Source organism: Cervus elaphus, chromosome 26 (genome assembly GCF_910594005.1).
Source record: "Cervus elaphus chromosome 26, mCerEla1.1, whole genome shotgun sequence".
NCBI classification, from domain to species: Eukaryota; Metazoa; Chordata; class Mammalia; order Artiodactyla; family Cervidae; genus Cervus; species Cervus elaphus.
The window spans coordinates 15809089-15836901 of NC_057840.1; the positions used below are offsets into that span (position 1 = coordinate 15809089).

General features: G+C 38.2%; 1 protein-coding gene across 2 annotated transcripts in view; it reads right to left on the reverse strand.

Annotated features, from left to right (window-relative positions):
- The window catches only part of SAMD3 (sterile alpha motif domain containing 3), a 42228-nt gene continuing 14415 nt past the window's right edge, over positions 1 to 27813 (reverse strand). For both annotated transcript variants that reach the window (XM_043888242.1, XM_043888241.1), the window contains 7 exons: positions 24902 to 25087; positions 24347 to 24431; positions 21313 to 21480; positions 4696 to 4896; positions 1262 to 1433; positions 690 to 772; positions 1 to 475 (listed from right to left, as the gene is read on the reverse strand). In XM_043888242.1, the coding sequence (XP_043744177.1) occupies positions 191 to 475; positions 690 to 772; positions 1262 to 1433; positions 4696 to 4896; positions 21313 to 21480; positions 24347 to 24431; positions 24902 to 25087 (1180 nt within the window). In that variant the 3' untranslated portion in view covers positions 1 to 190. The remainder of the gene's footprint in view (positions 476 to 689; positions 773 to 1261; positions 1434 to 4695; positions 4897 to 21312; positions 21481 to 24346; positions 24432 to 24901; positions 25088 to 27813) is intronic.

Sequence of the window (27813 nt, forward strand, 5' to 3'; positions counted from 1 at the left end):
TCATATTTTATTACAGAATTTCAATAAAGAATTTGTGTCAAAGTGTAAAGGTAGAAGGCATTAATATTCATTTGAATCTCAGTGACAAGATGATTTTCTAATATTAATACCTACCTCTACTAAATCAAAACAATGGTTAATAGTTTCAGCTACCCCAGAGATCCATTCTGCTTAAATATTTGGCATGCTCTTAAGTGACTGGATGTTGAAATCCTACTTCCTTTTCCTTTTCTTTCATAGAAGGAGAATATGGACTGTGCGCATCAAAAATCAGTGTCTCTAGGAAGTTGAGGGTTTGAGACAGTCTTCTTGGACACTCGATCCCAAACACATGGAAGGAAGCTATGAGAGCAGCCAAGGCTGTGACACAGTCATCCACCTTGGTGAGTCTCTCTTTTTCTAAATACAAAGAAAATTCACAGACATCCATGTTGAAAGGGTTCTTAACTTCTAACACAGGCGTGGACACTTGCACCTGAATAAAAAAGATTAGAGTCACCACCCCGTGGTATGGAAAATAGCTAAATAATACAATGTGCCTCAATTTAACTATGATATTACAATAAACGCACTTGTTACAATTTAGCATATTTGTAAATATGACAAAACATAACTTTAAAATAGGCCACCATCCTGCTTCAATTTATCGTATTAAATATCAAACCAATGGTCATTGACATACTGCATACCTTGTCATTCACAACAACAAAAAGACTGGAATCCTCCCCAAAAGCCTCTGGTAGGAGTAAACAAGTGGCTGTCATCTTCATATCTGTCAAAGCAAACATACAGTCCAAGTAAATGTTGTAAGTAAAGCCAGTATTAAAATGTGTGGATTTTTTTGTTCTTCTAAAGAACAAATTAGCTTTCTTAAACCTTAGTTCCCCTAGCATTTTTTTTTTTAAACAACATCCCCTTGTAGTAAACATTCAAGATCTCCTGTTCTGCCCTCCATGTCACAGCCAAGAGGAGGTAAGATTTCTGTACTCTCTGTCCATCTGCCAGAATGATTTCAATGTACTTAACCTGTGGTCTGCAAATTACCTTCTATATGAAATTAACAGGTTACTAGTTTCCTAAATATAATATTATAATATCACATGTACTTTTAAAATCTATTCTTAAGCTCCTTCTACTTGAGAAATTATTTTTTCTTCCTCACGTATTTTTTCACTAAATTCTACAAAATATAGCTTTCCTAATTACCCTGAATTATACAGGTAACTGAGACCAGATCACCCTATCCCCCAAGTTCACTAACATTTCAACGTGTCTTCATCTGTATGGTGTTTCATCTTTTCTTGCAACGCAATATTGATTGGGTTGTCCACCAAAGAAAGAGAAGCCAGTATATTTTCTGAATAGGATTCCAAAATGTGCCTTGTTTTCTTATAAATATCTGTTCTTGTAAGAAGTTGGAATTCTCTGAAGAGCTGAAAAAAGAAAAAGATCACAAGAGAAGCTAACCTATGGACTATAAGGAATTAAATTACACTGTAGAAGTACATTAAGCTCTGACTGCTAGTTTATATACTAGATATTTGATTAGTTTTACTGGAGAAGTAGACTTAAGACAGAGGAGGGGGAAAGAGTGGAAGCCTGAAGTGAACAGAAAAAGATAAATAGTGGACATGACAAACATCCAAGCCTGCAGAACTAAATCTGGATACAGACTCAAGCAAATGAGGGTAACAAAGTAATTGGGGGAAAGAGCAAGCAAAAAAGAAATCCCTCCACAATGAATACAATGAATATTTTGGTTGGCTGTGTTACCCAGCTGAGATTCTAGGATCTTACACTTCTTTACTACATTGTTATTTTGGCACTCTCCAGGAAGAGGCACAAGAAGAAATCTATCTGATTTTAGGAAGCAAACCTTGAAAAAACTCCTAACCCTATTATCCTAAAGGGAAAAGAGCTTTAAAGACACTGTAACATCAGACAGAAATAAAGGATGAAAAACAATCTAAATGTACTAGATTCAACTATAAGGTGGAAGCAAAACCAGTTAACCTGTATGGAAACTCCTTTACTCAGAATCACTTTTTTCTGCTCCCACCTAAGTTCTTCTCTTGGGAGAATTCCACCACCACTCCCTCACTTTTTTTTTTTTTTTTTTTGACAGAGTGACATTATAAAACTCTTCATCACCCACACTAAAAGGAATTATGTAGTCATCACTTTCCCTAAAACTCTATAAAAAACAGTTATATACTACCCACTGGGTCTCATTGCTTCTTGAATGTTTTGGTGGATCATAAATTGCCCAAAGATTAGGTCTGAAAGTTATCAGAAAACTGGAATGCACATCCTCATAAAGGTATAGCAACTCTGCCATCAGGCAGCCCTCAGTGGGCACTAATCTGTATTAATACCCTAAAAAGAAACTCTCTCAGGGAGCAGGGAGATGTGAAGTGAAACACAAGGAAGCTAGAGAGTCCACTTTCTTGGGCGCAGAGGCTAGGAATTTCTTTAACTTTTTTTTAAAAAAAGAATTTCAGGTTGACATTAAAGTCGCAGAGAGAGTAAATAGAGGTCACAAATGGCCTTCATGCAACTTCGCCCAAGGCTAACATTTCTGACTGATTTGAAAGTAAGCTGTAGACAGGATGCCCTCCTAACCCTTAATTCTTCATTGCATATTATTATTCCTTGTACTTAAGAATTATCAGGACACTATCCTACATTAGCACCACATAACCATCAAAATCAGGGAAACCTAATCCACAGACCCTGTTTAAACTTTCCGGTTGTTGCAATCATACTCTTTACAAGTCTCGGATCTAATCCAGGAACACGTGAGATTTAGATGTTTCTTTGGTCTCTTTCAGTCTGAAACAGCATCTCGGTTTTCCTTAAATTCCTTAACATATTGTAAAAGCAGAAGCCAATTCCTTGGGGGAACACCCCCTCATTCCAGATTCATATGATGTTTCTTCATGATTTACAGACTTTTTACCAAGAATGCTGCCACTTCATCAGGAGGATGGTCGTTGGTCCCATTATTGAAGTTAGTAACTGATCTCTCGGTTAAAATGGAATCGTCCAGGTTAATTCCTATATATGTAATAATTATTAATTAAAATATAGCTGTATGTATTTTATGGGGCGATCCCTTGAGCTGATGTAAATATCTTGTTCCTACTATAATTTTCATCTGCAAGATTTAGCATTCACCAATGATTCTTGCCTGAATCAACCATCTACTGACTCATTTAGCATTTAAAAAGATCAGTATTTCACTTGTATTTCACACACAGTACTCTGCTAGGTACTTTGGGAACTACCACAATGTTTAGAACATGCTTAGCTTAGTTGGTAAAGAATCCGCCTGCAATGCAGGAGATCCCGGTTCAATTCCTGGGTCAGGAAGATCTGCCAGAGAAGGGATAAGCTACCCATTTTTGGGCTTCCCTTGTGGCTCAGCTGGTAAAGAATCTGCAATGCGGGAGACCTGGGAGACCTGGGTTCAATCCCTGGGTTGGGAAGATCCCCTGAAGAAGGGAAAGGCTATCCACTCCAGTATTCTGGCCTGGAGAATTCCATGTTCTGTATAGTCCATGAGATCATGAAGAGTCAGACACGACTGAGCGACTTCCACTTTCACTTTTTCACTTTTTAACATTTTAGACTGTTGGTTTAACAATTTTTGCTTTAACAGTATATTTTATGCATGTGTCAATCTGTCGTACTCTTCTAACAGAGGCTACCAGATATTGCTGTTCCTAGCAACTGAAAGAAAATCCAAGTGATAAATAGGGTAGGGTTGCTGAAAATGAATTAACTAAAATAATTCATGTAAAGCACTAAGAATATGCCTGCTATGTAATAAGCATTCAGATGTTCTCTATAGACATTATTATTAAAATAAAAAGTGCAGACAAATTCTTATTTCAGTTTTTTTTTGGGGGGGGTGGGAGAGAAGAAAAGCCTATGAAACTTTTCATTTCATTGGTTTCTTGCACCCATAGCATTCCTTCATGAAATGCATTCTCAGATAAAACTCTGAAGAATCTTTCAGCCAAAATTACAGTAAAATTATAATAGGACCTTTAATGGCCATCTTAAATAAACTAAATGGAAGGATGTTTGATTTACCCATGAAAACTTCACATATTTTAAGACCACTTAAAGAATCTATCTGCAATGTGGGAGAAGTGGGTTTAATCTCTGGATTGGGAAGACCCCCTGGAGAAGGGAAAGGCTACCCACTCCGGTATTCTTGCCTGGAGAATTTCATTGACAGAGGAACCTGGCAGGCTACAGTCTATGGGATTGCAAAGAGTCGGACAAAACTGAATGACTTTCACTTTCACTTTATGGAATAATTTGGGATGATAAAGGAAATAAGTTGTGAGTAATGCTGCAGGCTAACAGCACCCTAATAAACTATCTCAATTGTCTAAATGCGTGCAAAGGGAAAATGTTTCCCACTGTCAAAGTCCCCCGAAGCAGGGGGTGGTACTTTGGGGACCACTGGGGACTCTTCAGATCTGATGGCAGCCAAGGCGTGTTATCAGAATGAGTCCAGAAGTTCTTACCAAATGCCCCTCATCGTAGCCCCTTGCACCCCACACATTCTACCGAGATTCACACCCATCATCTTGCTATACAATCCTGTTATCTCTCCAAGAGGAAAGAGAGAAAGGTCCATTTGAACACAATGATCAGAGTATTATAGGTAAGTAAAGATACCTGATAAGGGCACTGCAGGAAAGGAAACATTTTAAGAATGTCCTTCAGAGGTGTTCTGCCGCCAATCAACTTTCTTCTTATTTCCAAAGTCTGGCTCATCCTCTTATCAATTTCTCTCCAGTCCTTTTCTGTTTTCACATATTCTTGCTGGAACCAGTTAATATGTTCATCTACCTCAGAATCTAAACAAACAGCTTCCTCCTGCAAAATATTTTCAAAATATCATATGTTCCATGTTTCAGGTGGCAGTTTAACACTCCATGAAGCCTTGAATTATGAGCTGTTGTTACATACTCAGTAATGCCCTCATATGTAGCATTATGTTTGGCCTTGACTAACAAATGCTGTGAATAAACCAAATAGTTAATTACCAACTATGGAGTTATAATCTGTTCTCTTGACAGATTTAAAAGCTATTCATTTCCTATACACCCTTTTACATGGATATCTAGATTATCCAGAAGTTTAACATGTAATAAGAATGTCATTTATTCCTGTGCATTTAAATTTTAGAAGGCAAAATATTAAAAAGAGATAAAAAGGTTTTTAATGAAGGTTTTGTTATTGTTTGTATTCTTCCTTTTTAAATGCCTATTTGGAGTTGTGGTACCATGCCATATAATCCAAATTCAAAACAAATACAGTGGGTATATTGTGATACTAAACCATGCAGTTGTCAATTATATTCCCTATACATTTGGGTACGTTGGATCAGGTGGAGTGGCTAAAAGGTACCCCACATATTCTCATTAAAAATCTAAGGCAAAAAAAAAAAAAAACACTAAGGCAGGCAGAACAAGATGGCAGAGGAGTAGGTGTCGTGGAGTACATCTCTCCACGGATACATCAGGAACACACCTTCAGACCCAGAAGTGGATGCAGAACACCAGCTGAGAGCTGGCAGGAGGACCTGACCAGCGGAGAAGGACATGTAGAACCACGCAAAACTCGGTAGGACAAAGGAACTAGGGGGAAAAACAGGAATGCTTCCAGAATGGACCTGCCCTTGGTGGGTGGGGGAACTGAAGCAGGGGTCCAATCCCCACATCCGGGCAACTGTCTGAGTCAGAGGAGGAACATTTAAGGCTGAGAGTGAAACAGCTGATCTGCCGCAGCCTAAATGGGATGAGAATCAGACCGTCCTTGCCGCAGCCATACACACCCCGGACAGGGAGGCAGTGAATTGGCCAATACTGGTTGCCATACCCTTCTAGAGCACGATATTTCCTGCTTCCCTAACCGCCAACTCCCCTGAGGACCTGGTGCTGCCAGAACCCATGCAACTCAAGCAGCGGCACCACCTCCGCACCTGGCCCTCACAGGGGCAGACCCAAGTCCTCCAGGGCAGCCTCAGGGGCAAACCCCAGTGGACGACCCACATGCAGAGGTGGGAATAAAACCACAGTTGAAACCCAGGGGCAGTGTGACTAAGGAAGAAGACCCAAACCCTTCCCACCAGTTATGCAAGCTGCAGATTAAATCCACACAATCAACTAGGCAGACTCTGTGTCTGTGGAATATATAAAAGGTCATTGAGAGCGCCCACAAAAGAAAACGCACTAGTTCTGACAGCGATGGACACTGGAGGTAAGGACACACAGGAATAGGACAAATTAGAATCTGAGCTGCCCCCGCAGCAGGGCCAGAGACCCGCACAGAGTTGGAAGGCTTCCTAGGGAGGGGAGGCGGACTGTGACTCCCAGCGAGGGAAAGCACTCTGACAGCAGTAACTCAAGAAAAACATTTATTATTCTTATGTTTTGACCTGTTCTGTAGACTCTTTTGGATTTTTTTTTACTTTTTTTCTTTTTTCCCCTTTGCCCCCTGCTCTGTTGTAATGTCGATGTTATTGGCACTATGAAATAATTAAGCTCTTGAGTTTTTTTTTTTTCTCAGTCACATTTTTTATTGTTATAAACCTCTATATTGGGCTTTTGTAGTTCTATGGAGTGTTCCTTTTTTTCTCTCTCTCTTTTTTTAATTTTAATTTTTAATTTTTTAAGCCTATTATTATTTTTTCTACATTTATTCCTTTGTTTGCTTTTCTGACTGTTCTTTTCCCCTTTGCAATTAATCTTTATATAAATCTTCTTCATCTACCTTTGTTTAACTTTGCATATCTATTCTTTCTTTCCTTTCCTCTCAATGTATTTGTTAGTTTTGTTTTCTTTGCTTTATTCCCCACTTGGCACCTTGCTTTAGTTTTGTTTTCCAGTTTGTGCTTTAGTTAGTGTTGTTCTTAACTGGTAGATATAATTTTTTATTTCCTTTGTTTGCTGGGTCAATCTACTGTACTTTATTGGACTGTTTGGATTTTGCTTATTTTACAGTTATCAAGACAGTGTGGTACTGGCACAAAAACAGAAATATAGATCAATGGAACAAGATAAAAAGCCCAGAAATAAACCCATGCACCTATGGGTACCTTATTTTTGACAAAAGAGGCAAGAATATACAATGGGGCAAAAACTGACTCTTCAATAAATGGTGCTATGAAAACTGGACAGCTACATGTAAAAGAATAAATTAGAATACTTCCTAACACCATACATAAAGATAAACTCAAAATTGATAAAACCCTAAATGTAAGATCAGAAACTATAAAACTCTTAGAGGAAAACATAGGCAGAACACTCAATGACATAACTCAAAAAGATCCTCTGTGACCCACCTCCTAGAGTAACGGAAACAGAAACAAAAGTAAACAAGTGGGACCTGATTAAACTTAAAGCTTTTGCACAGCACAGGAAACTATATGAAAGGTGAAAAGACAGCCCTCAGAATGGGAGAAAATAATTGCAAATGAAACAACTGACAAAGGATTAATCTCCAAAATATATAAGCAGCTCATACAACTCAATGCCAGAAAAACAAATAACCCAATCAAAAAGTGGGGAAAAGAACTAAACAGAGATTTCTCCAAAGAAGACAGACAGATGGCTAATAGACACATGAGAAGATACTCAACATCGCTCATTATTAGAGAAATGCAAATCAAAACTACAGTGAGGTATCACCTCACACCAGTCAGAATGGCCAGCATCAAAAAATCTACAAACAATAAATGCTGGAGAGGATGTGGAGAAAAGGGAACACTCTTGCACTGTTGGTGGGAATGTAAATTGATACAGCCACTGTGGAAGATGGTATGGAGATTCCTTAAGAAGCTAGGAATAAAACCACCATATGATCCAGCAATCCCACTCCTAGGCATATACCCTGAGGAAACCAAAATTGAAAAAGGCACATGTATCCCATTGTTCATTGCAGCACTATTTACAATAGCTAGAACATGGAAGCAATCTAGATGTCCACTGACAGATGATGAATGGATCAAGAAGTTGTGGTACATATATAAAATGGAATATTACACAGTCATAAAAAGGAATGCATTTGAGTCAGTTCAAATGAGGTGGATGAAACTAGAACCTATTATACAGAGTGAGGTAAGTCAGAAAGAGAAAGATAAATATTGTATTCTAACGCATATATACGGAATCAAGAAAAATGGTACTGAAGAATTTACTTACAGGGCAGTAATGGAGAGATAGATATAGAGAATAGACTTATAGACATGAGGAGAGGGGAGGAGAGGATGAGACCTATGGAAAGAGTAACATGGAAACTTACATTACCATATGTAAAATAGATAGCCAATGGGAATTTGCTGTATTGCTCAGGAAACTCAAACAAGGGCTCTGCATCTACCTAGACGGGTGGGATGGGGAGGGAGATGGGAGGGAGGTTCGAAAGGCAGGGGATATATGTATACCTATGGCTGATTCATGTTGAGATTTGACAGAAAACAACAAAATTCTGTAAAGCAATTATCCTTCAATTAAAAAATAAACAACAACAACAACAAAAATCTAAGGCAATCAGGGAATTCCCTGGTAGTCCAGTGGTGAGGACTCTTTCACTGTTGAGGCCCAAAGTTTAATCTCTGATTGGGGAAATATGATCCTGCAAGCCTCATAGCTCAACCAGAAAAACAAACAAACAAACAAATAACCTAAGGCAATCAACAGGCTTTGAGGAGGCAAGAAAAAACTCTTTCTCGAAAAATTAGTTGAGAGGACACTTGGCTGAACTACACTTGAATCAACAAGTTGACATACTGTCATCTGACCAGAATGTGAATAGATGTTACCTGTAAAAGATGGGAAAAATTAGGACTTTTGCAAGTATATTAGGAAAGTGTCAGGTAGATCTACTATATGTGAACATAAGATGATTAGCAAGACATATAACAAGTGAAGAAATTTCTAGAAAAAAATGTAACATACCAGCAGACTGAAAAGAAATTCCTATAACCTTACATAAATTTAGTTAGGAAATAGAAGTCTTTCCACAAAGAAAATACCAAGACCTGAAGGTTTCACAGTTAAATTTTGCTAAACTTTCAAAACAGAGTGTGTACCAAATTTACATAAATTCTTTCAAGGAGTCAAAGAGAAAAAAAAAAGAATTCTATGAGGTATCCCAGTCCATTCTACGAAGGCCTCTATGAAGCCTCTGTCTATGACATTGATTCCTAAACCTGAAATAACTGCATGAGAGATGATAATTACAGGTCAATCTCATTCCTGGACAAAGTTGCACATATTAGGAACAAGGAAAAACTAACTTGGATTTACCCCAGAAATGCAACAAGGGTTTGACATTAGTAACTGATCATGCTTCCTGCTAACTATGGTGTATACTGGAGAGTGTCATTTAACACTCTAATTCCTCTAAGGTAGTTGTGCACTCTAGAAGTCACTGGCCACATGTGGCTATAGAGAGCTTGAATTGTTGCTAGACCAAATTAATACATGTGCTGGAAACACTGGATTTCAAAGACTGAGTATGCAAAAAAAGAATGTAAAACATCTCATTAACAAATTTTCACCATGATTACATGCTGAAATGATAATGTTGGGTTAAGTAAAATATAATTTTAATATTATTATTCCACCTGCTTTGTTTCACTTTTCTTGAATGTGACTACTAGAAAATGTTACATTATATCTTTGGTGCATATTGTATTTTTATTGGAGAGTGCTATGTTAGATGGTAGGGTTTTCTTCATACCAAATTCCAATCATCCCTGTTTTTACTTCTATTGTCATCAAAGTGACTTTGAAAATGATGCTTCCTTGTGTAACTTGAGCAGTTTTTTCCTTAACATGCAGCCGTGTGTCTTAGTCAGCAGGCAAAGGGCTTTGACTTTGCCCCAGGTTTCCAAGTACACAGCTGACCTGAGAACCTTCGTGGTTCTCACACACAGCGAGTGTGCCGCCTCTGATGGCAGTGATTGCATCATATCCAGAAGGCAATCAACTGCCAACGTTTTTCTTCAGCTTTTGCTATCTTGTTCAGTTTTGCAGTGTGAGAGAAACAACTGTGGGAAAGGCTATAAAAATGATTAGAATATTGTACAATGAATTATCATGTGTCACGTGCAGTAAGAAGCAAGCAGTAAATGCCCTAAAAGAAATTCAAAGGAACCTAGTAGATGTCCTTAGCATTTGACTATCCAAGCAGTTTTTTCATGGCTTTCAAATCCATTTGATTTCTAAGCCAAAGAAAGCTAACACACAGAACTACTTCATGACTTTCAAAGTCATGGGGTACATATATTCCCAAATAAGTAGAAAAATAAAATGTTTTAAGAGAAATGAATTACAGTAGCCCCCTCCTTCTCTGCAGGGGATATGTTCAAAGAACCCCACGGGAAGCCTGAAACTGCAGATGGTACTGAACCCTACGTCCAGACTGTTTTTCCCTCAACATAGACCTATGATAAAATTTAATTTATAAATTGGGCACAGTTAGTAACTAACAACAATAGCTAAAAATAAAATAGAAAAATTATAATGATATACTGTAATAAAATTTATGTGACTGTGGTCTTTCTCTCTCAATTTAAAACTTATGAATTTTTTATTTCTAGAATTTCCCATTTGATATTTTCAGAACACAGTCCACCATGGGTAAGTGAAATCTCAGACAACTCAAACAATGAAACTGTATAAGTATAGTGCTAGTAATTTAACACCTGGCAGTTAGTTAGTTAGCTAACTAGCTTGTTTATCTATTTAACTAATGTTTGGAGGACTTTGTATGCAAGGACACCCCACAATCATTTATTAAATCCTTGTGTTGCTGTCCTAGATACAGCATGTTTTTTTAAAAAGCACAAATTAACCTTTCTATAGAAACTTTTGTCACATTCCCAGTATATTTTGATATTGCAATCAGAATTGGGCAAAATATTAGTTTTGTATTTTTCATACTCTGAGAAAAGTCCTTAGAACTCCACCACTTGATGAAGCTTGCCAGGAGCAGAAGAATCACTGAGATGTGGATCCAAAGCCTGACATGTCGAGCTTGGAGCTGCTGGTATTATTCAGGATAAGCAAGATGCTGCTGCTCTACCTAACAACCCCCAGATGTTAGAGCAACAGAAGTTTATCTCTCACGGGACAGAACCATCTCTTCATCCTCCTCACCCAAAAAAAACTGGCTTTACCATCTAGAAAGTCAGTCACCACTGCCAAAGAAAGGGAGAAGATGGAGCACCGCATACTGGATCATCAACGCCCTTGACACGCCTTCTTACATTTCACTGGTCAGAGTCAGTCTCATGGCCACATCTCACTTCAAGGGAGTGGAGAAGTACAGTCCGGCTGGTTGTCTGGAGGAGCCGAGCTGAGTAACTTGGTGAGCAGAAGTCATATCCACATTCATCTCCCTCTGGGTTTCTTATTATGTGACACCATAGCTCTCGTTATCATTTGAGCCAATTTCAGGCAGTGTTGTCTGTTATCTATGGTCAAAACCATGATAACTGAATGCTAGAACACCCAAATCTCAAACCAGAAAAAAAAAAATCCCCTAAATAAATTCTATATCCAGCAAAACATCCTTCAGGTATGAAGGAGAAATTTAAGACATTCTCAGATAAAAAGTGAGAGAATTGGTCACTAACAGATCTGTCCTATCAGAAATTCAAGCTAAAACGGTCTTTCAAGCTAAAATGAAAGAACATGGACTATAACTCAAATCAACATGAAAAAATAGAGCACTGGTAATGGTCACGACATAGGTAAATAAAAAAGACAGTTTAAATCCATTTTCTGGTTGTAACTCTCCCATCTTATTTTAAAAACAATTGCATGAAGCAATAGTTATAAATTCTGTGTTGAGGGACATACAATGTATAAAATTTAACTAACAGCACAAAAGGGAAGAAGGGTATTGTTATACAGGGGCAAAGCTTTTATATGCTATTACAATTAAAGAGGTATGAATCCAAACTAGATTATTATAAATCAAGGTATTAGTTGTAATCTCCAGGGCAACCACTAAGGAAATAACTAAAAATGTTTATTTACTAAGAGAAACAAAAAGGGAAATTACATTAATATACTAGAAAATATCTGCTTTAACACAACAGAAGGCAGTAATTGAGGGATAAGGGATAAAGTAAGAAGAGATGACATATATTATTAGAAAACAAATAGTAGACATAATTCCTACCTTATCAGTAATCATATTAGGTAATTAACAGAATGGATGTAAAAAAAAGTATCCAACTATATACTGTCTATTAGAGACATACTTTAGATTCAAAGTCATAAGTAGTCATAAGTCATAAAAAGATGGGAAAAGATATATTATGCTAGCAGTAACCAAAAGAGAGATAGAATAATTATACTAATATGAGACAAAATAAACAACACAAAAATTGTTCCTAGAGACAAAGGAGGATATTTTATAATGGGAAGAGAGCCAATCCGTTAAGAAGATATAACAATTCTCAACTTATACACACTTAACAGCAGCCCAAATGTCATGTGGCAAAAACTGACAGAAGGAAGCAAGAGACAGTAATAGTAGTTGGACGGTATTTTTCACAGAACTAGAACAAATAATTTCACAATTTGTATGGAAATACAAAAAACCTCGAATAGCCAAAGTAATCTTGAGAAAGAAGAATGGAACTGGAGGAATCAACCTGCCTGACTTCAGACTCTACTACAAAGCCACAGTCATCAAGACAGTATGGTACTGGCACAAAGACAGAAATATAGATCAATGGAACAGAATAGAAAGCCCAGAGATAAATCCACGAACTTATGGACACCTTATCTTTGACAAAGGAGGCAAGGATATACAATGGAAAAAAGACAACCTCTTTAACAAGTGGTGCTGGGAAAGCTGGTCAACCACTTGTAAAAGAATGAAACTAGAACACTTTCTAACACCATACACAAAAATAAACTCAAAATGGATTAAAGATCTAAATGTAAGACCAGAAACTATAAAACTCCTAGAGGAGAACATAGGCAAAACATTCTCCAACATAAATCACAGCAAGATCCTCTATGACCCACCTCCCAGAATATTGGAAATAAAAGCAAAACTAAACAAATGGGACCTAATTAAACTTAAAAGCTTTTGCACAACAAAGGAAACTATAAGTAAGGTGAAAAGACAGCCCTCAGATTGGGAGAAAATAATAGCAAATGAAGAAACAGACAAAGAATTAATCTCAAAAATATACAAGCAACTCTTGAAGCTCAATTCCAGAAAAATAAATGACCCAATCAAAAAATGGGCCAAAGATCTAAACAGACATTTCTCCAAAGAAGACATACAGATGGCTAACAAACACATGAAAAGATGCTCAACATCACTCATTATCAGAGAAATGCAAATCAAAACCACAATGAGGTACCATTACACGCCAGTCAGGATGGCTGCTATCCAAAAGTCTACAAGCAATAAATGCTGGAGAGGGTGTGGAGAAAAGGGAACCCTCTTACACTGTTGGTGGGAATGCAAACTAGTACAGCCGCTATGGAGAACAGTGTGGAGATTTCTTAAAAAACTGGAAATAGAACTGCCATATGACCCAGCAATCCCACTTCTGGGCATACACACTGAGGAAACCAGATCTGAAAGAGGCATGTGCACCCCAATGTTCATCGCAGCACTGTTTATAATAGCCAGGACATGGAAGCAACCTAGATGCCCATCAGCAGATGAATGGATAAGGAAGCTGTGGTACATATACACCATGGAATATTACTCAGCCATTAAAAAGAATTCATTTGAATCAGTTCTAATGAGATGGATGAAACTGGAGCCCATTATACAGAGTGAAGTAAGCCAGAAAGATAAAGAACATTACAGCATACTAACACATATATATGGAATTTAGAAAGATGGTAATGACAACCCTATATGCAAAACAGAAAAAGAGACACAGAAGTACAGAACAGACTTTTGAACTCTGTGGGAGAAGGTGAGGGTGGGATGTTGCGAAAGAACAGCATGTATATTATCTATGGTGAAACAGGTCACCAGCCCAGGTGGGATGCATGAGACAAGTGCTCGACCCAGAGCAATCGGGTGGAGAGGGAGGTGGGAGGGGGGATCGGGATGGGGAATACCTGTAAATCTATTGCTGATTCATGTCAATGTATGAGAAAACCCACTGGGAAAAAAAAAATAATCACATGTACCAATTAAAAAAAAATAATAATAGTAGTTGGAGATTTTAATGTCACTTTCAATAATGAATAGAACCACTAAACATGTTATAAGCAAGCAGTTGAAAGACTAGAGTGACTGCTATTCTTGGAGAAGACAACAGGGATTGCAGGAATTTGGAGCTGGATAAGGGCTTCTTGGGTGGCAATAGTGGTAAAGAATCTGCCTGACAACGCAGGAGACATAAGAGATGCAGGTTCAGTTCCTGGGTCAGAAGATCCCCTGGAGGAGGGAATGGCAACCCACTCCAGTACTCTCGCCTGGAAAATCCAACGGACAGAGGAGCCTGGCAGGCTACAGTCCGTAGGGTCATACAGAGTTGAACATGACTGAAGTGACTTAGCATGCACAGAAATCATGCATAAAATGAAAACCTCCAAGAAAATGTCATCAAAAGGACTTTTGAAGAAACAGATAGGATTAAGTTACTTAAAATTCTAAAAAAAAAAAAGTATAGATTAAATTATCTGATAAAGATAAAATAATCTGTGCATTTAAAGATCACATTAATAGCCTCCAAACTGAGAGAAGGTCATTGCAACTAGGGAAAAAAATAGAAAAGCAAAAGCCTTTGTGGGAAATTCAAAGTCCTTCCTGTACTGCTTCAAGAAACCAAAATAAATTTTCACCAAATATCCAATTCAGAGTTCATTTACTCCATAAAGACAGGAGAATCTTTGCAAAGTGGGTGAAAATGTCAGGTGCAGATATGAAGAACTGGACACATGAAAGATTCAAGCCAAGTTCTTTCAGAAAAACTTGAAGGAAGCAATGACTAATATCAAAGTCAGCTTATATCCCATGAGTAACAAGTTTATGGTAATAAGTTGAAGGCTTTACTGGCTGAAAGAAATCTCAATAATTTAAGAAAAGAAAAGGTGTACTTTAGCCAAAAAAGCATTTCAAAAGTATATTTAGGTCCTGATGTTTCAAATCAGGCATTTGGCAGAAACCCAAGAGGACCACCAATGAACCCTCTGGATGCAGAGACCCCCAGGAAAGGACGTGCATCAGGCTCTGTCAGTGTGAAATGCAGGGTCCCTCCATACACCACCTTCATCCCGTCACAGCAGGCTCTTCATGAGCGCAAGACCGAACTCATCCTGGTGCTCCTTGCTCTGGCAGATGCTCAGAACCTGCCTGTGGTCCTACATCCACCTGCCCTCCCACCTCAGTACCCCTAGTCCAGGCTCTAGTTCTCTGAAAGAAGTCAAGTGCTACAAAGGAGTCCCAGGGACAAGTTCTTGAGAAAAGGACCCACTGTCTTCCATATTTTAGAAAATGAGGGTGACCTGCAGAAATGTCTAGATGCTAAGTAATAAATAATAAGTAATCAAATGAATTATGGCAATGGCATTAAAAATAGACTGATAGACCAATGGAATAAGAGTGAGTGCCCAGAACACACTCAAGTCTTTTGGGGGGAAGTTAACATTCAATTAAATTGCCACCATAAGCCAGTGAAAAAAATTATTGATTGTAAGAGCAATAATTCTATGGAGATCCTTATCTAATGGCATATACAAAAATGGACTCCAGATGACTTAAAGATCTAATCATGAAAGTGCAAACTATAAACTTAATAAAAGAAGGAGTAGGAGAATATATTTGTGACTTAGAGTATGGGAAGGACTGCTTCCTACCAATTAAGAAGAAAAAGATGCCAACCCATTAAAAATGGGGCAATGGAACTAAAGAGGTAATTTTCTAAAAGAAGGAATTCAAAACTCTAACAAACACATGGAAAGATGCTCAGACTCATTAGTTATCCAGGGAAATGCAAATCACAAGACTGAGATTACAGTTTATACCTATTAGTCTTGGCAAAACTCACAAGGCTGGCTAACGCCAAGCACTGGCAGGAAGATAAAGATATGCAGTACTATGGGACTGAGACTAACAAAATCATTCTAGAAAGCAATTAGTCAAATTAAGTACACGCATTCCCGTCCCATCAGTTCCACTTCTGGGTGGACAAGCCAAAGAAATAACACACAGCTGCATCCATAAGCAGCCAGGTATAATGGTGTTCTCTTAGTACCACTCATTGTGGGAAGGAAGGGGCTTGAAGCAAGGACGTGTAAAAATTGCTACAAACATGGGGTAGAAATACACATGGTAACATAAACGAGACTTAAACAGTGTCAGTGAAAAAGTGAAATACAAATGAGGTATAGAATAGCATTTGTGTGTGTGCTCAGTCAGGTCTGATTCTCTGCGACCCCGTGGATTATAGCCCATCAGGCTCCTCTGTCCATGGAATTTTTCAGGCAAGAATACTGGAGTGGATTGCCATTTCCTCCTCCAGGGGGGTCTTCCCCATCCAGGGATCTCCTGCACTGGCAGGCAGGTTCTTTACCACTGGGTCTTGGGAAGCCCAGAATAACATTTACATTGAGTCAAATATATATAAACCCACAATTACAGTGCACATTTTAGAACACCTCACGAACAAAAAGATACAGATGAAACACATTCGAAGGGCTGCCCAAGAGCAGAGGTGGGGAAAAGGGCATAGAAGAACGAGCACATGGGAACTCCTTGGTGGTCCAGTGGTTAGGACTCCGTGTGCTCACTGCCGAGGGCCCAGGTTCAATCACTGGTTGGGGAACTAAGATCCCACAAGCCACGTAGCGTGGCAAAAAATAAAATTAAAATTAAAAGGACTCTCATACTTAAAATAAAGGAATGAGCACAAAAAGAAATGAATAGAACAAGAGGCCTGGCACAGAACAATGATGATAATATGCCATGAGGTGAGAGTATGAGTCACTCAACTTTAACACGTCAGGTTTTTCACAAGAAAATAATACAGCACAAAGATAATTCCACTACACTGCATACATACAATTCCTATAAGCTTTTACTACCAACGTGTCTTCATCATTTAAACAGGATAATACTGTCAGCAACTTAAATAAGTACTCAGTTAAAACACAGACAGAAATAGACTCGTAAACATAGAGAACAAACTCAAGGCTATCAAAGGGGCAAAGGGGTGAAGGAGGGATAAATGAGTTTAAGATTAACATATACATACTACTGTGTATAAAACGGACAACCATAAGGACCTACTATATACACAGGGAACTATATTCAATAGCTTGTAGCAACCTATAATGGAAAAGAATCTGAAAAAGAATATATATATATACACACACATATATATATATGTATATATGTATGTATGTATATGTATAACTGAATCACTGCTAAAACCTGAAACATTGTAAATCAACTATGAAAGCGAAAGTCGCTTAGTTGTGTCTAACCCTTTGTGACCCCATGGACTGTACAGTCCATGGAATTCTCCAGGCCAGAATACTGGAGTGAGTAGTCTTTCGCTTCTCCAGGGGATCTTACCAACCCAGGGATCAAACCCAGGTCTCCTGCATTGCAGGCAGATTCTTTATCAGCTGATCCACAAGGGAAGCCCAAGAATACTGGAGTGGGTAGCCTATCCCTTCTTCAGCGGATCTTCCCGACCCAGGAATTGAACCGGGGTCTCCTGCATTGCGGGTGGATTCTCTACCAACTGAGCTATCAAGGAAGCCCTAAATCAACTATCCCTCAATGAAAAAGAAGAAATGCTCAGTTAATTCTACTGTTTTGAGAATCTATTTGTGTCTCTGTTTATAAGTACTCTAAGAAGTATAGTAAAAGACAGTTAAGCAAATGAAACAGATTTATCAGTTCACAGGGCTACAAGTTGCTTGGACCTAAAGCTAAAACTCAGATGCCTAAGAAGCAATGTTGCTTATACTGCAGTTGACTGGATGTACAACCAACAGTGACATGGGGTCGTGAGGTTGGTAAAGGATTTTTAAACATCACATTTAAATCCAGTATTTTTGGAGGATTGATCTAGAAACACAGCCTGGGATTCTGACAGTATAGCTCTGCATACCATGGTTATAATTCCTTTTAGTAGCAGAATATAAGGAATCCAGGCATTTTTAAGACTCATGGGTAGACGCTTGATGCTGCTGAAGCTTTGTGTTTTATAGGGCCTTCCTCACTGGCTCATCTGGTAAAGACTCTGCCTGCCGATGCAGGAGATGCAAGAGATGTGTTGGATCTGTGGGTTGGGAGATTCCCTGGAGGAGGAACTGGAAATTCTTGTCTGGAGAATCCCATGGACAGAGGAGCCTGGCGGGCTACAGTTTGTGGAGTTGCAAAGAGTTGGACACCACAGTAGGTGTGCATGTGCACATGCATGCACACACACACACACACACACACACACACACACAGAGCATAGTTTAAGCAGCGCCACGCTGACCTCAGAGATTAAGGGAGGAGGAGGTTGCAGACAAAAGATCTGTGACCTCAGACTCACTCAAATTCTGCAGCTGCTTGGCCATCTTCAGAAGCCCATGTGACAGGACTAAGAAATGCACCGTCCTTCACTGAGGCATCTACCATCAATATTTTGGTAAATTCCCTCTAACCACCACAGATAAACAACAGAAACAAAACAAGTGAAAAACTCTTCTCCTTCCTTACCTATTCCCAAAACTTTTCTCCAGTTTAGCGAAACCCACTTCCCTGCCTTTGAGGGGATGGCCTGCCTCCTGGCTTGTTGCCTACATCAGCGTTTTCCATCTCTCCAGCACAAGGAATAACTTTTTTTCTATATTATGGAAATGCTGTGCCCAGTCAAGAAATTTTAAAAGATGGGAAAGTTGCCGAAGTATATCTTAATCCAACTATCTTTAGTTTTCAGAAATCATAAAGACATTTAAAAAGAGCTATAAGAAATTCAAAATGCACACTGGAAATAATTTAGGCAACTCATCTGAAGTCTAAAATCCCATGAGATAAGTGGTGTATTCAATGAACTTGTCTTCTTAGTGTTTTTCCATTTGCTTAGTCACTATGGAGGGTACAAAATACAGAAATACATTGTTTCTGTAATATTCTAGTGTAAAATTTTTTCCATCCTTTGAAGCATTTGGCTTTACAGAACATTAGGTCATAAACAGAGATGTTATAGTGTTTAAAGAACCAGCAATGTGTAGCTCCATTTGAAAGAGGGAGAAAAGTAAATCCTTACCAATTAGATTTGCTTGGCAGGAAAAATGTTGCCTCTTCAGGTGCTAACAATGACCTCTTTTTGCCCCAGCTGGCAGGAAGGTCAAAACTAAATTCTGTTGCAACTTAAATCATCTTGGGCCCTGATACATTCAATCCCTCTTCTTTTTGTAGCAAAGACCCCTGCATGGGCCTTAGTAGGATTCAATTTAAGATGCAGGCATGTCTAGGAGACTCCAAGGTAGGAACCACAAAGAGTGCAGTTACAAGATGAACTGAGGTGGTTCTGAGAAAGAACAGAAAGATGACCGCACAAACGGGGTCAGCGTTGATGGCTCAGCATAAGAGAGGAGCGGCCGTGTAGCCTGTGTCCGTCAGGGTGACCTCTGACCCTGTGGGCTTACCCTTGCTGGGGACAATGGCTGCTTTTCCAATTTTACCTTTCATCCCACTCCAGTGAATTTTGGTGGAAGACGCATCAAAGGGAAAGAAAGAAAACTGAATTTGTAAAATATTAATTCATTTATAAAGGAACTCCATTTGTAGTATGAGGAAAATCACATATTTTGAGAATACTTATGCACAATGTAATTATGTTCCCTTACAAAGTGGCTCTTTATTTTAAGAATATAAAATATTTTTAAACAAATCTAATTTTACCTTATGATTTTAGTTTAAAATTGGAATATTGCAGTTAAAGTTTCTATAAAACCACATCTCTTAATTTAGGTAACTTTCATCTGTCTCGTCTTTTCATCAAAGAGCAGATATAAAATTGTATTACCTTAACTGGACTGTCATTTTGAGAACACTTTGAAAGTTACATAATAAGATATTTAAAAATACATCTAGATCTAAAATTTTTCTTATGTATCATGCTAGAATGAATAGCTTACAAAATATATTTAAAAAATACTCCCATTCCCTGGCACTTATAAGTAGTGACAATAAAATTGAGATAATCTGATAGGCTGCTCTATTAATATTAAATAATCATACCAGCTGAAAAAGAAAACAGAATATTTACACCGGCACATTCACTAGCATAAATGTGCTTATAGTGAAAAGTTAGGTTTACAGATTCATGTTGTGCTGCGTGAGTGCTAGGTCACTTCAGTCATGTCCGACTCTTTGTGACCCTGTAGACGGTAGCCTGCCAGGCTTCTCTGTCCATGGGATTCTCCAGGCAAGAATACTGGAGTGGGTTGCCATGCCCTCCTCCAAGAGATCTGCCCGACCCAGGGATCAAACCTGCGGCTCGTGTAGCTCCTGCACTGTAGATGGATTCTTTACCACTGAGCTACCAGGGAAGCCCACTCATTCATATTGGATTGAGGGAACATAGTATTTTGGGGGACATGAGATTTAGCTTCTTGAACTTGATAGTTAGGACATCCTTCCTAAGGAGTTCAGTCTATTTTACTAGTAGGGAACATTTTTGTTTCTGAGAGCATCTGGGGGTCATGAAGTAGATGATATCTATAGAACTTCAGATAATTAGGACCTACATCAACATTATGGTATAGCAAACTCACTGTAGAGTGGGGAATCTCCAGACCCTGCCAGGGGCCCTTGGCCTGAAGTTCCTCACAGCCGCCTCTGTACCAAGTAGAGCACTGTGGAGTTTTATACCCATGTGTGTGGATTATCTTGAAACCAGAGGCTACTTGACCCCTACAATATGAGTATTAAAAACTTTCTGTAGTAATAAGAACAGCAAGAACATAGAGCACATTTTAGGGTGAGAGGTAAAGAAATTATTCAAAGACCCAGAACGTAAGAGTTTCTCTAGGTCTTTTGAAGATTGTGAAAGAATAAACTTGAGATATTCAATAAACCCTCTGCTCAGGTTTTTGGAAACCTTCTTCTGTAAATATTCTCATTCACAAAAGCAAAACAGATTTTTCCTGGTTTCTGATCCACATGTTAAATTTTCAAAAGGATATTTTGTTTTGCTTTAATTATTTTAAATGCTAGTATTTGTTATTCCTTAATCAGTCAACTAATAAGTTGTCAGAACAATTAAAGATTCAATCTTACTTTTATCTGGACAATTTTAATTTCATCAAATCTTATATCAGCAAGAGATTTCCTTGTCTGGCCTCTTCGGTGTCCAAATTTACACTTATTCCTCATCACTTGTTCATCATCTTCTATGGGTCTTCGAACATATTTAAAGCGATCTTTGAGGGCTCGTTTCCATAAAAACTGTGTAAAATTATAAAACAGAGCAGTTAATCTTCCAAGAGATTTGAATAAGCCTATATAAACAATAAAATTGTTGTCTATCACCTCTGGGCTTGAAAATATCTTCCCATCACAAATACTGGTCCGACTGAGAAACTTTGATCTGGTTAAAAGGTGTATGGGTGTTCACTGTAGCAGGCTTTCAACTTCTGTTGTAGATTTGAAAGTTTTTGAAACAAAAAATTGTGACTATCAAAATCCTGTAACAATCTATAATAGAAAATAATCTGAAAAGTTATGTATTTATATATATACAAACATATATATATAATCGATCATTTTGCTGTACACCTAAAACTAACACAGTATCGTAAATCAATTATACTTAAATATTAAAAAGTTAAGAAAATTAGTCCTAAAAACAACCAAATGCTTCCTCGCTTGTGTGCCCTCTCTCTCTCACATTAATATGCTAAGAAATTTCCTACATCTTCCACTGTTACGTGAGAAACACAGCCTCACATACACTTGTGGGGAGAATTTGCGTAAATACCTACAAGGCCCCAAAGTCCCCCTCTCACTGTGTGTGTACAAACCTGGACCACGATGTGCTAAGCGCTTTTGCAGCTCTCTTAACAGTGAGCCATCTCTAGTTAGCATCACTGGGAAAAGATGTGGGTAACATGCACACAAGATCAAAGCAAGCATTGTTCATAACTTTCTGTTTGTCTCATTTGATAACCACAAAACTAAAGGTCAAAATGTAATTAGATAGATATGTATTTGCTTATATATATGCAAAGGTTCTCTGGGAGGAAACTTTAATAATACTGGTTACTTCTGGGAAGGAAAATTGGATGACTGGAGGACAGAGATGGGCAGGAGATGTTTCCATTTATATCCTTTTATAGCTTTTGAACCCCATGAAAGTATAACTTATTGAAACAGCAAATTTAGATTATTTTTTAAAAACACAACTAAGTCTATAAACAGTAACACTAATTTTTGGAAATATTATATCTTAAGTATAGAAGGAATTCATGGCATGTGGGGTAATTATCAATACTAGGACCCCAGGTTTGTTTGTATTTTTTTTTTTTTTTGAGAAAATTTGGTTTACTTTATAGTGTGCTTTTGTACACAAGAGAATATTTTAGAAAGGATATCATACTGGAAGCAAGGGTAACTGAATACCAGTCTGACTTCAACGTTACTGGTTCTAGATATGTCTTTTCTGAGTCTGGATGGTGAAAAATAATCTTTAAGGCCCTCTCCCATTCAGAAAATTCTATGATTCTATCCATATATAATGAACTTTTTCCAAGAAAGAAAGAGAGAAAGAAAGAAAAACGCAAAGCAAGGAAGGGAAGAAAGAAAACAGAGGCTTAAATGTTATGCTCACAGACAGCAACATTTATTATTTGCTATTCAGATTGGAACTAATTGCTTAAATTCCACATTTTCAAGAAAGTACAGCAAAAAATTTTTCTCACAGATGTCTGCGAAAATAAAGTGCAAAGGACATGTATCTTATTTAGATACAACTACCAATATATGCATATATATCACCTAGAGATGTGAGAACTAATAGACATTATAGCTTTAGGTATAAAAGCTATAATTCTCCACAACTGTCCCTTAAATCATACAGTTCCAGTGTCACAATGCACTCAAATTTTTTTAACCGCCTTGAATTTTTTAAGTGTACACTTCGGTAGAGTTAAGTATGTTTATGTTGTTGGGCAATGGAGATCCCCGGCTTTTAAAGCCAAGGGACTCGCAGATCCAGAGAGCAAAGCTTACAGCGAAACCTCTAGAACCATGTTGCTCAACCCTGGTTGCACATTAGAATCATCTGGGGTACTTTTAAAGATGCAAAGCTTTCTTCTTCAGATCAAATAAATCAGCATCTCTGGGGATCTTGATGTGCAGCCAGAGTTGAGAAATGCTGCCTCAAACACCGCCAGGATCTTTTTGTGTCAGAACAGTAGAGCCATGAGTGAATCAGGTGAGGCTGCGGGTCAAGACCTCAAAACTACACAACTTCTTCATAGGTGTTAACAAAGGCAAGAACCACTCTAGTGATGAAAGCATGGATGTAGGTGCAGCCACAGCTTCTCTTTCTAGTATGGCATCTCTTGAAGATCCTTTCTAGAGACTCATGGTTAAACATGAGCTTCCAGATGCTCTGAGAAAGAGATTCTGATCATCTTTCTAGAGGATAACATAGAGAGAGAAAGAAGACCAAGGAGGAAGATGGGGAGGGATGAACAGGTGGAACACAGAGGATTTTTAGCACAGTGAAAATACTATATATGATACAATAATCATGGATACATCTGTCTAAACACACATAGAATGTACAATGCCAAGAGTGAACCTTAATGTAACTGATAGACTTTGGGTGATTATGATGCGTCAGTGTAGGTTCATCAGTTGTAATGAATTACCTTTCCGTGGGGGATGTTGATAATGAGGGATGTTAGGGATGTGTAGGGGCAAGGGCTATTTGGGAAATCTCTGTATCTTCCTCTCAATTTTGCTGTGAACTTAAAACTGCTCTAAAAAAAAATACAGTTGTTTTTGTTTTTTTTTTAAAGAAAACATAGGAACACATAGAAATCATCAAAAATAACAGAGCAGAGAGAGAAAGGCCAAAACTAAGAACAAGATGGGGACTGAGAGCAAGAGACAGAAGAGATGGTCAAAGGAATGGAATTAGAGAGACCAGACAGAAAATGACAGAGAAAGAGAAGCAAACAGACCTAGATAAACAGGGAGAGAGAGACTGAGGAAAAGGGAACGAGGCCTGAAATTAGTGGACAACACAAGGCGCTTATTTTAAGGAGGGTTGAGAGTAACCGAACAGTGCCATGTGGTCACTTACAAAGCCACAGCCGTCCTCATCCAGGAAAGGGTGGGCCTGCAGTAGGGCATTGACCACGTCGTTATATTGCTGGGTGGTGGGGTACCTGTTCAGCGTGACAGGGAGGACATTTTTCAGTTCAAGAAGCCCGTGTTCCTCCCTATGAGTCCAAATTACATTCACTTTTCTTCAGATCTTTCTATGTGATAATGTAGACCCTCAAATAAGGGCTCTCCTGTTGGCTCAGTGGTAAAGAATCCGTCTGTAATGCAGGAGACACAGGAGACCTGGGTTCGGTCCCTGGGTTGGGAAGATTCCCCTGGAGGAGGAAATGGCAACCCACTCCGGTATTCTCGCCTGCAGAATCCCACAGAAGACCCTGGTGGGCTACAGTTCATGGGGTAACAGAAGCGTCAGACACAAGTAAACATAGCACACACGTTCAAATATCGGGCAACGATGGACTTATTACCAATCTGTCATGCAAAATCTGAAGAGAATGGGTTCCAAATGATTTCAAGTCTTCTGAAAACACACCCTCTCCCAAGGCAGCAAGTCTGCCCTGTTGTTACTCACAGTGAGCCTTCCAGATACTTGGTCATGTCCACCTGGAGGAACTCAATGATTCTTATCCGCATGCTGTGATCAGGACACTTCTGTTCTGCTAGCATGCACTTGACATCATAAGGAAACTCTGGTAAGACATAGGACTTAGTCCATTGTAAGGCTTTATTCCTTGCTAGAATGTGTCTCACATTCCTCCTGTGAAATAAAAAACACAAAGAGCGAAATTCCATTTCAAATATATGCAACTTATTAATTCTCTATACCCTGTGAGAATGGCTGGATGGCATCACCAACTCAATGGACATGAGCTTGAGTAAACTCCAGGAGTTGGTGATGGACAGTGAGGCCTGGTGTGCTGCAGTCCATGGGATCACAAAGAGTCGGACACAACTGAACGACTGAACTGAACTGAACTGATAACCGTGAGAACTGTTGATAGAAAACACATTCTTGAGATCCAAATACATGGACGTCGTCAACCCATCTTCCATCCAGTCATCTATGTGCAAATGTTTGAAGGGTCATCAAGTACCTCTTGTTTTCTTTTCCTTTGCACACACACAAATACTTGTCATTCTGAAAAAAATATAACAGCATAGGCTATAGAAGACAGTCTGAAGTTGGGAAGAATGCTGATCCATGTATCTTGAGGAGGCAATAGGCAATGCATAGCTTAAAACTGAACAAGATATCTAACTAAAAGAGAGTAAATTGCAATTCAGCAAAACAAATGAGGCAGGTGATAAAGTCTTACTTAGCATCTGATTCAGAAAATTCTTCTAATGGACTTATTTGGCTGCAAATAAAATTAATTTACTAATTCTAATGAATATTTCACTATAATAAATAATATTGTACTGAAGTAGAAGAGTCACTTAAGCTGTTCTTGGCTATTTTAATAAGGTAAACTTGGTCTCTAAATTTAAAATAAGTATTAGATATTGTGATCCTCTCAAATGAAGTTTCTACAAAAGGCTACTGAAAATGATAGCTACAGAAAGCAGATCAGTGGCTGCCTGGGGCTTGGGGTGGGAGAGGAGACTGACTGATAAAAGGACACCAGGGGATTTTTTAGGGTGATGAAAGCGCTCCAAAATGGATTGTGACAATGGCTGCACACCACACAAATTTGCTAAAATTAACTGAGCTGTATACTTTAAATAGGTGAATTTTATGCTATGAAAGTTAAATCTCAGTAAGTTTGTTTATAAAATTAAATATCAGAACCACTTTAAAACCTTAAAATCAGTGATTGATCCAGTGTGTAAAAACTAAAATTTTCAAGCAAGTTACCAGAGGCAAGAGGTAGCGTTCAGTTCATTTCACTAATAGGATTGATTGGAAAGGAAGCAAAGTAACGGAAGCAAGTCAAGCCGAAGCCAAAAACAGAAAGATTTCCTAAATTAACCTAAGTAGATTTCCTAAATTAACCTAAATTAACCTGGTACAAGCATGGGCTCCTTAGTAGCCCAAACAAAATTCAAATGAGCTTTGAAAGACCAGCCTTTCTTTAGAATTTTAGGTCATATTTTGTAAGAATGCAAGAGATAGAAAAAAACATGAGGAATAAAGGAAATTGGAGAAAGAATTCTGCTCTCTTTTCATGATAAGATCTTTCTCCTTTTTTCCCCTTTGGCAATAACTATATTGGTGGTGAAAACACGTCCTGGCTAAAACAAGCACTGATAATTCAACACTTGATTCAATACAGCGACAGGCAATTCCCAGAAGAAATTTGTGCCTCAGCCCAAACTACTTTCCAATATGTTCTCCTCTTATTTCATTCATTCATTCATTCAAGCAATATTTATTGGGAAGGTATTAGGGGGCAATTACTCGTCTACAATCCCTATTTCCTTTCTTATTCTCTTATTTCTTTCTCCCACAATCTCTCATTTATCTACTTAGACCAAGATTCTGAAGTAATGGCAAGTTTCATTGGCTGTATTGTGTGCCTTCCCAAGATTTTTGAAAGGTGCTGTAACTGTGCAGGCATTAAATTTGGTTTCAGTCCAACATTTTAACATCTATCTCCTTTCCCTAAGAGTTTCAAGTCTATTTAACTGCATGACCGCTTTAGACTTTTGAGGTTGCTAGTCTTATTTAGTATCTCATCAATGAATAACTTCTACATTCCAATGCTATAAAATAGGTCTTGAGGCAATTTTTATCTTCTTGCTCTATATAGGTCTATTCTCTTCAACATCAGGGTAAAAACTATATATATAGCATGTTCTTATTTCTTTCAAACGCCTAGAATGTAACAGACACATATAGGCTCAATCAAAGCCAGACAGTCATCTTGCTCCTAATTAGACAAAATCAGAGGCAACAAATTTTCCTTTTCTTTACATTAAAACAACTTAACAAGATATTTTGGAAGTGAACAGAATACAAAGTATGCTAACACAAGTCAAAACTAATATTATACAGAATACTAGAGTCAGAAATTAAAAACACGCTCTAATTGAGTGCAGAAAACCACAGGTACAATCACCACCCATTCATAAAAATATTAAAATTCAGTATTTGCATTGGATTTTAAAAATCTTTACTGTGAGGTTGTGATTATTCATATCATTATTGAGGTAGAGTTGAGCAGAACACCATAGAAGTCAGCTCAAAGCAAGAACATGAAGCAGAAAACAATCCCAGACTAAGAGGATGCTGATCGCTCTGTTTGCACTTCAGAGTCAGTGCCCTTTAACAAGATAATATCAGAAAACAAAGGTCTTTAATTCAGTGGGTAGCAATCCTGGGTTCACAGTACAATCATCTGGGAAGCTTTTAAAACATGTTAATGACTAGGACTGATTCCCAGTATAACTGAATCAGAGTCTACTGCACTAAACACTCAGGGTCTATGTAGACTTTATATTGTAATAAAATAAAACTAACAATAAACTTAAGCTGACACATTT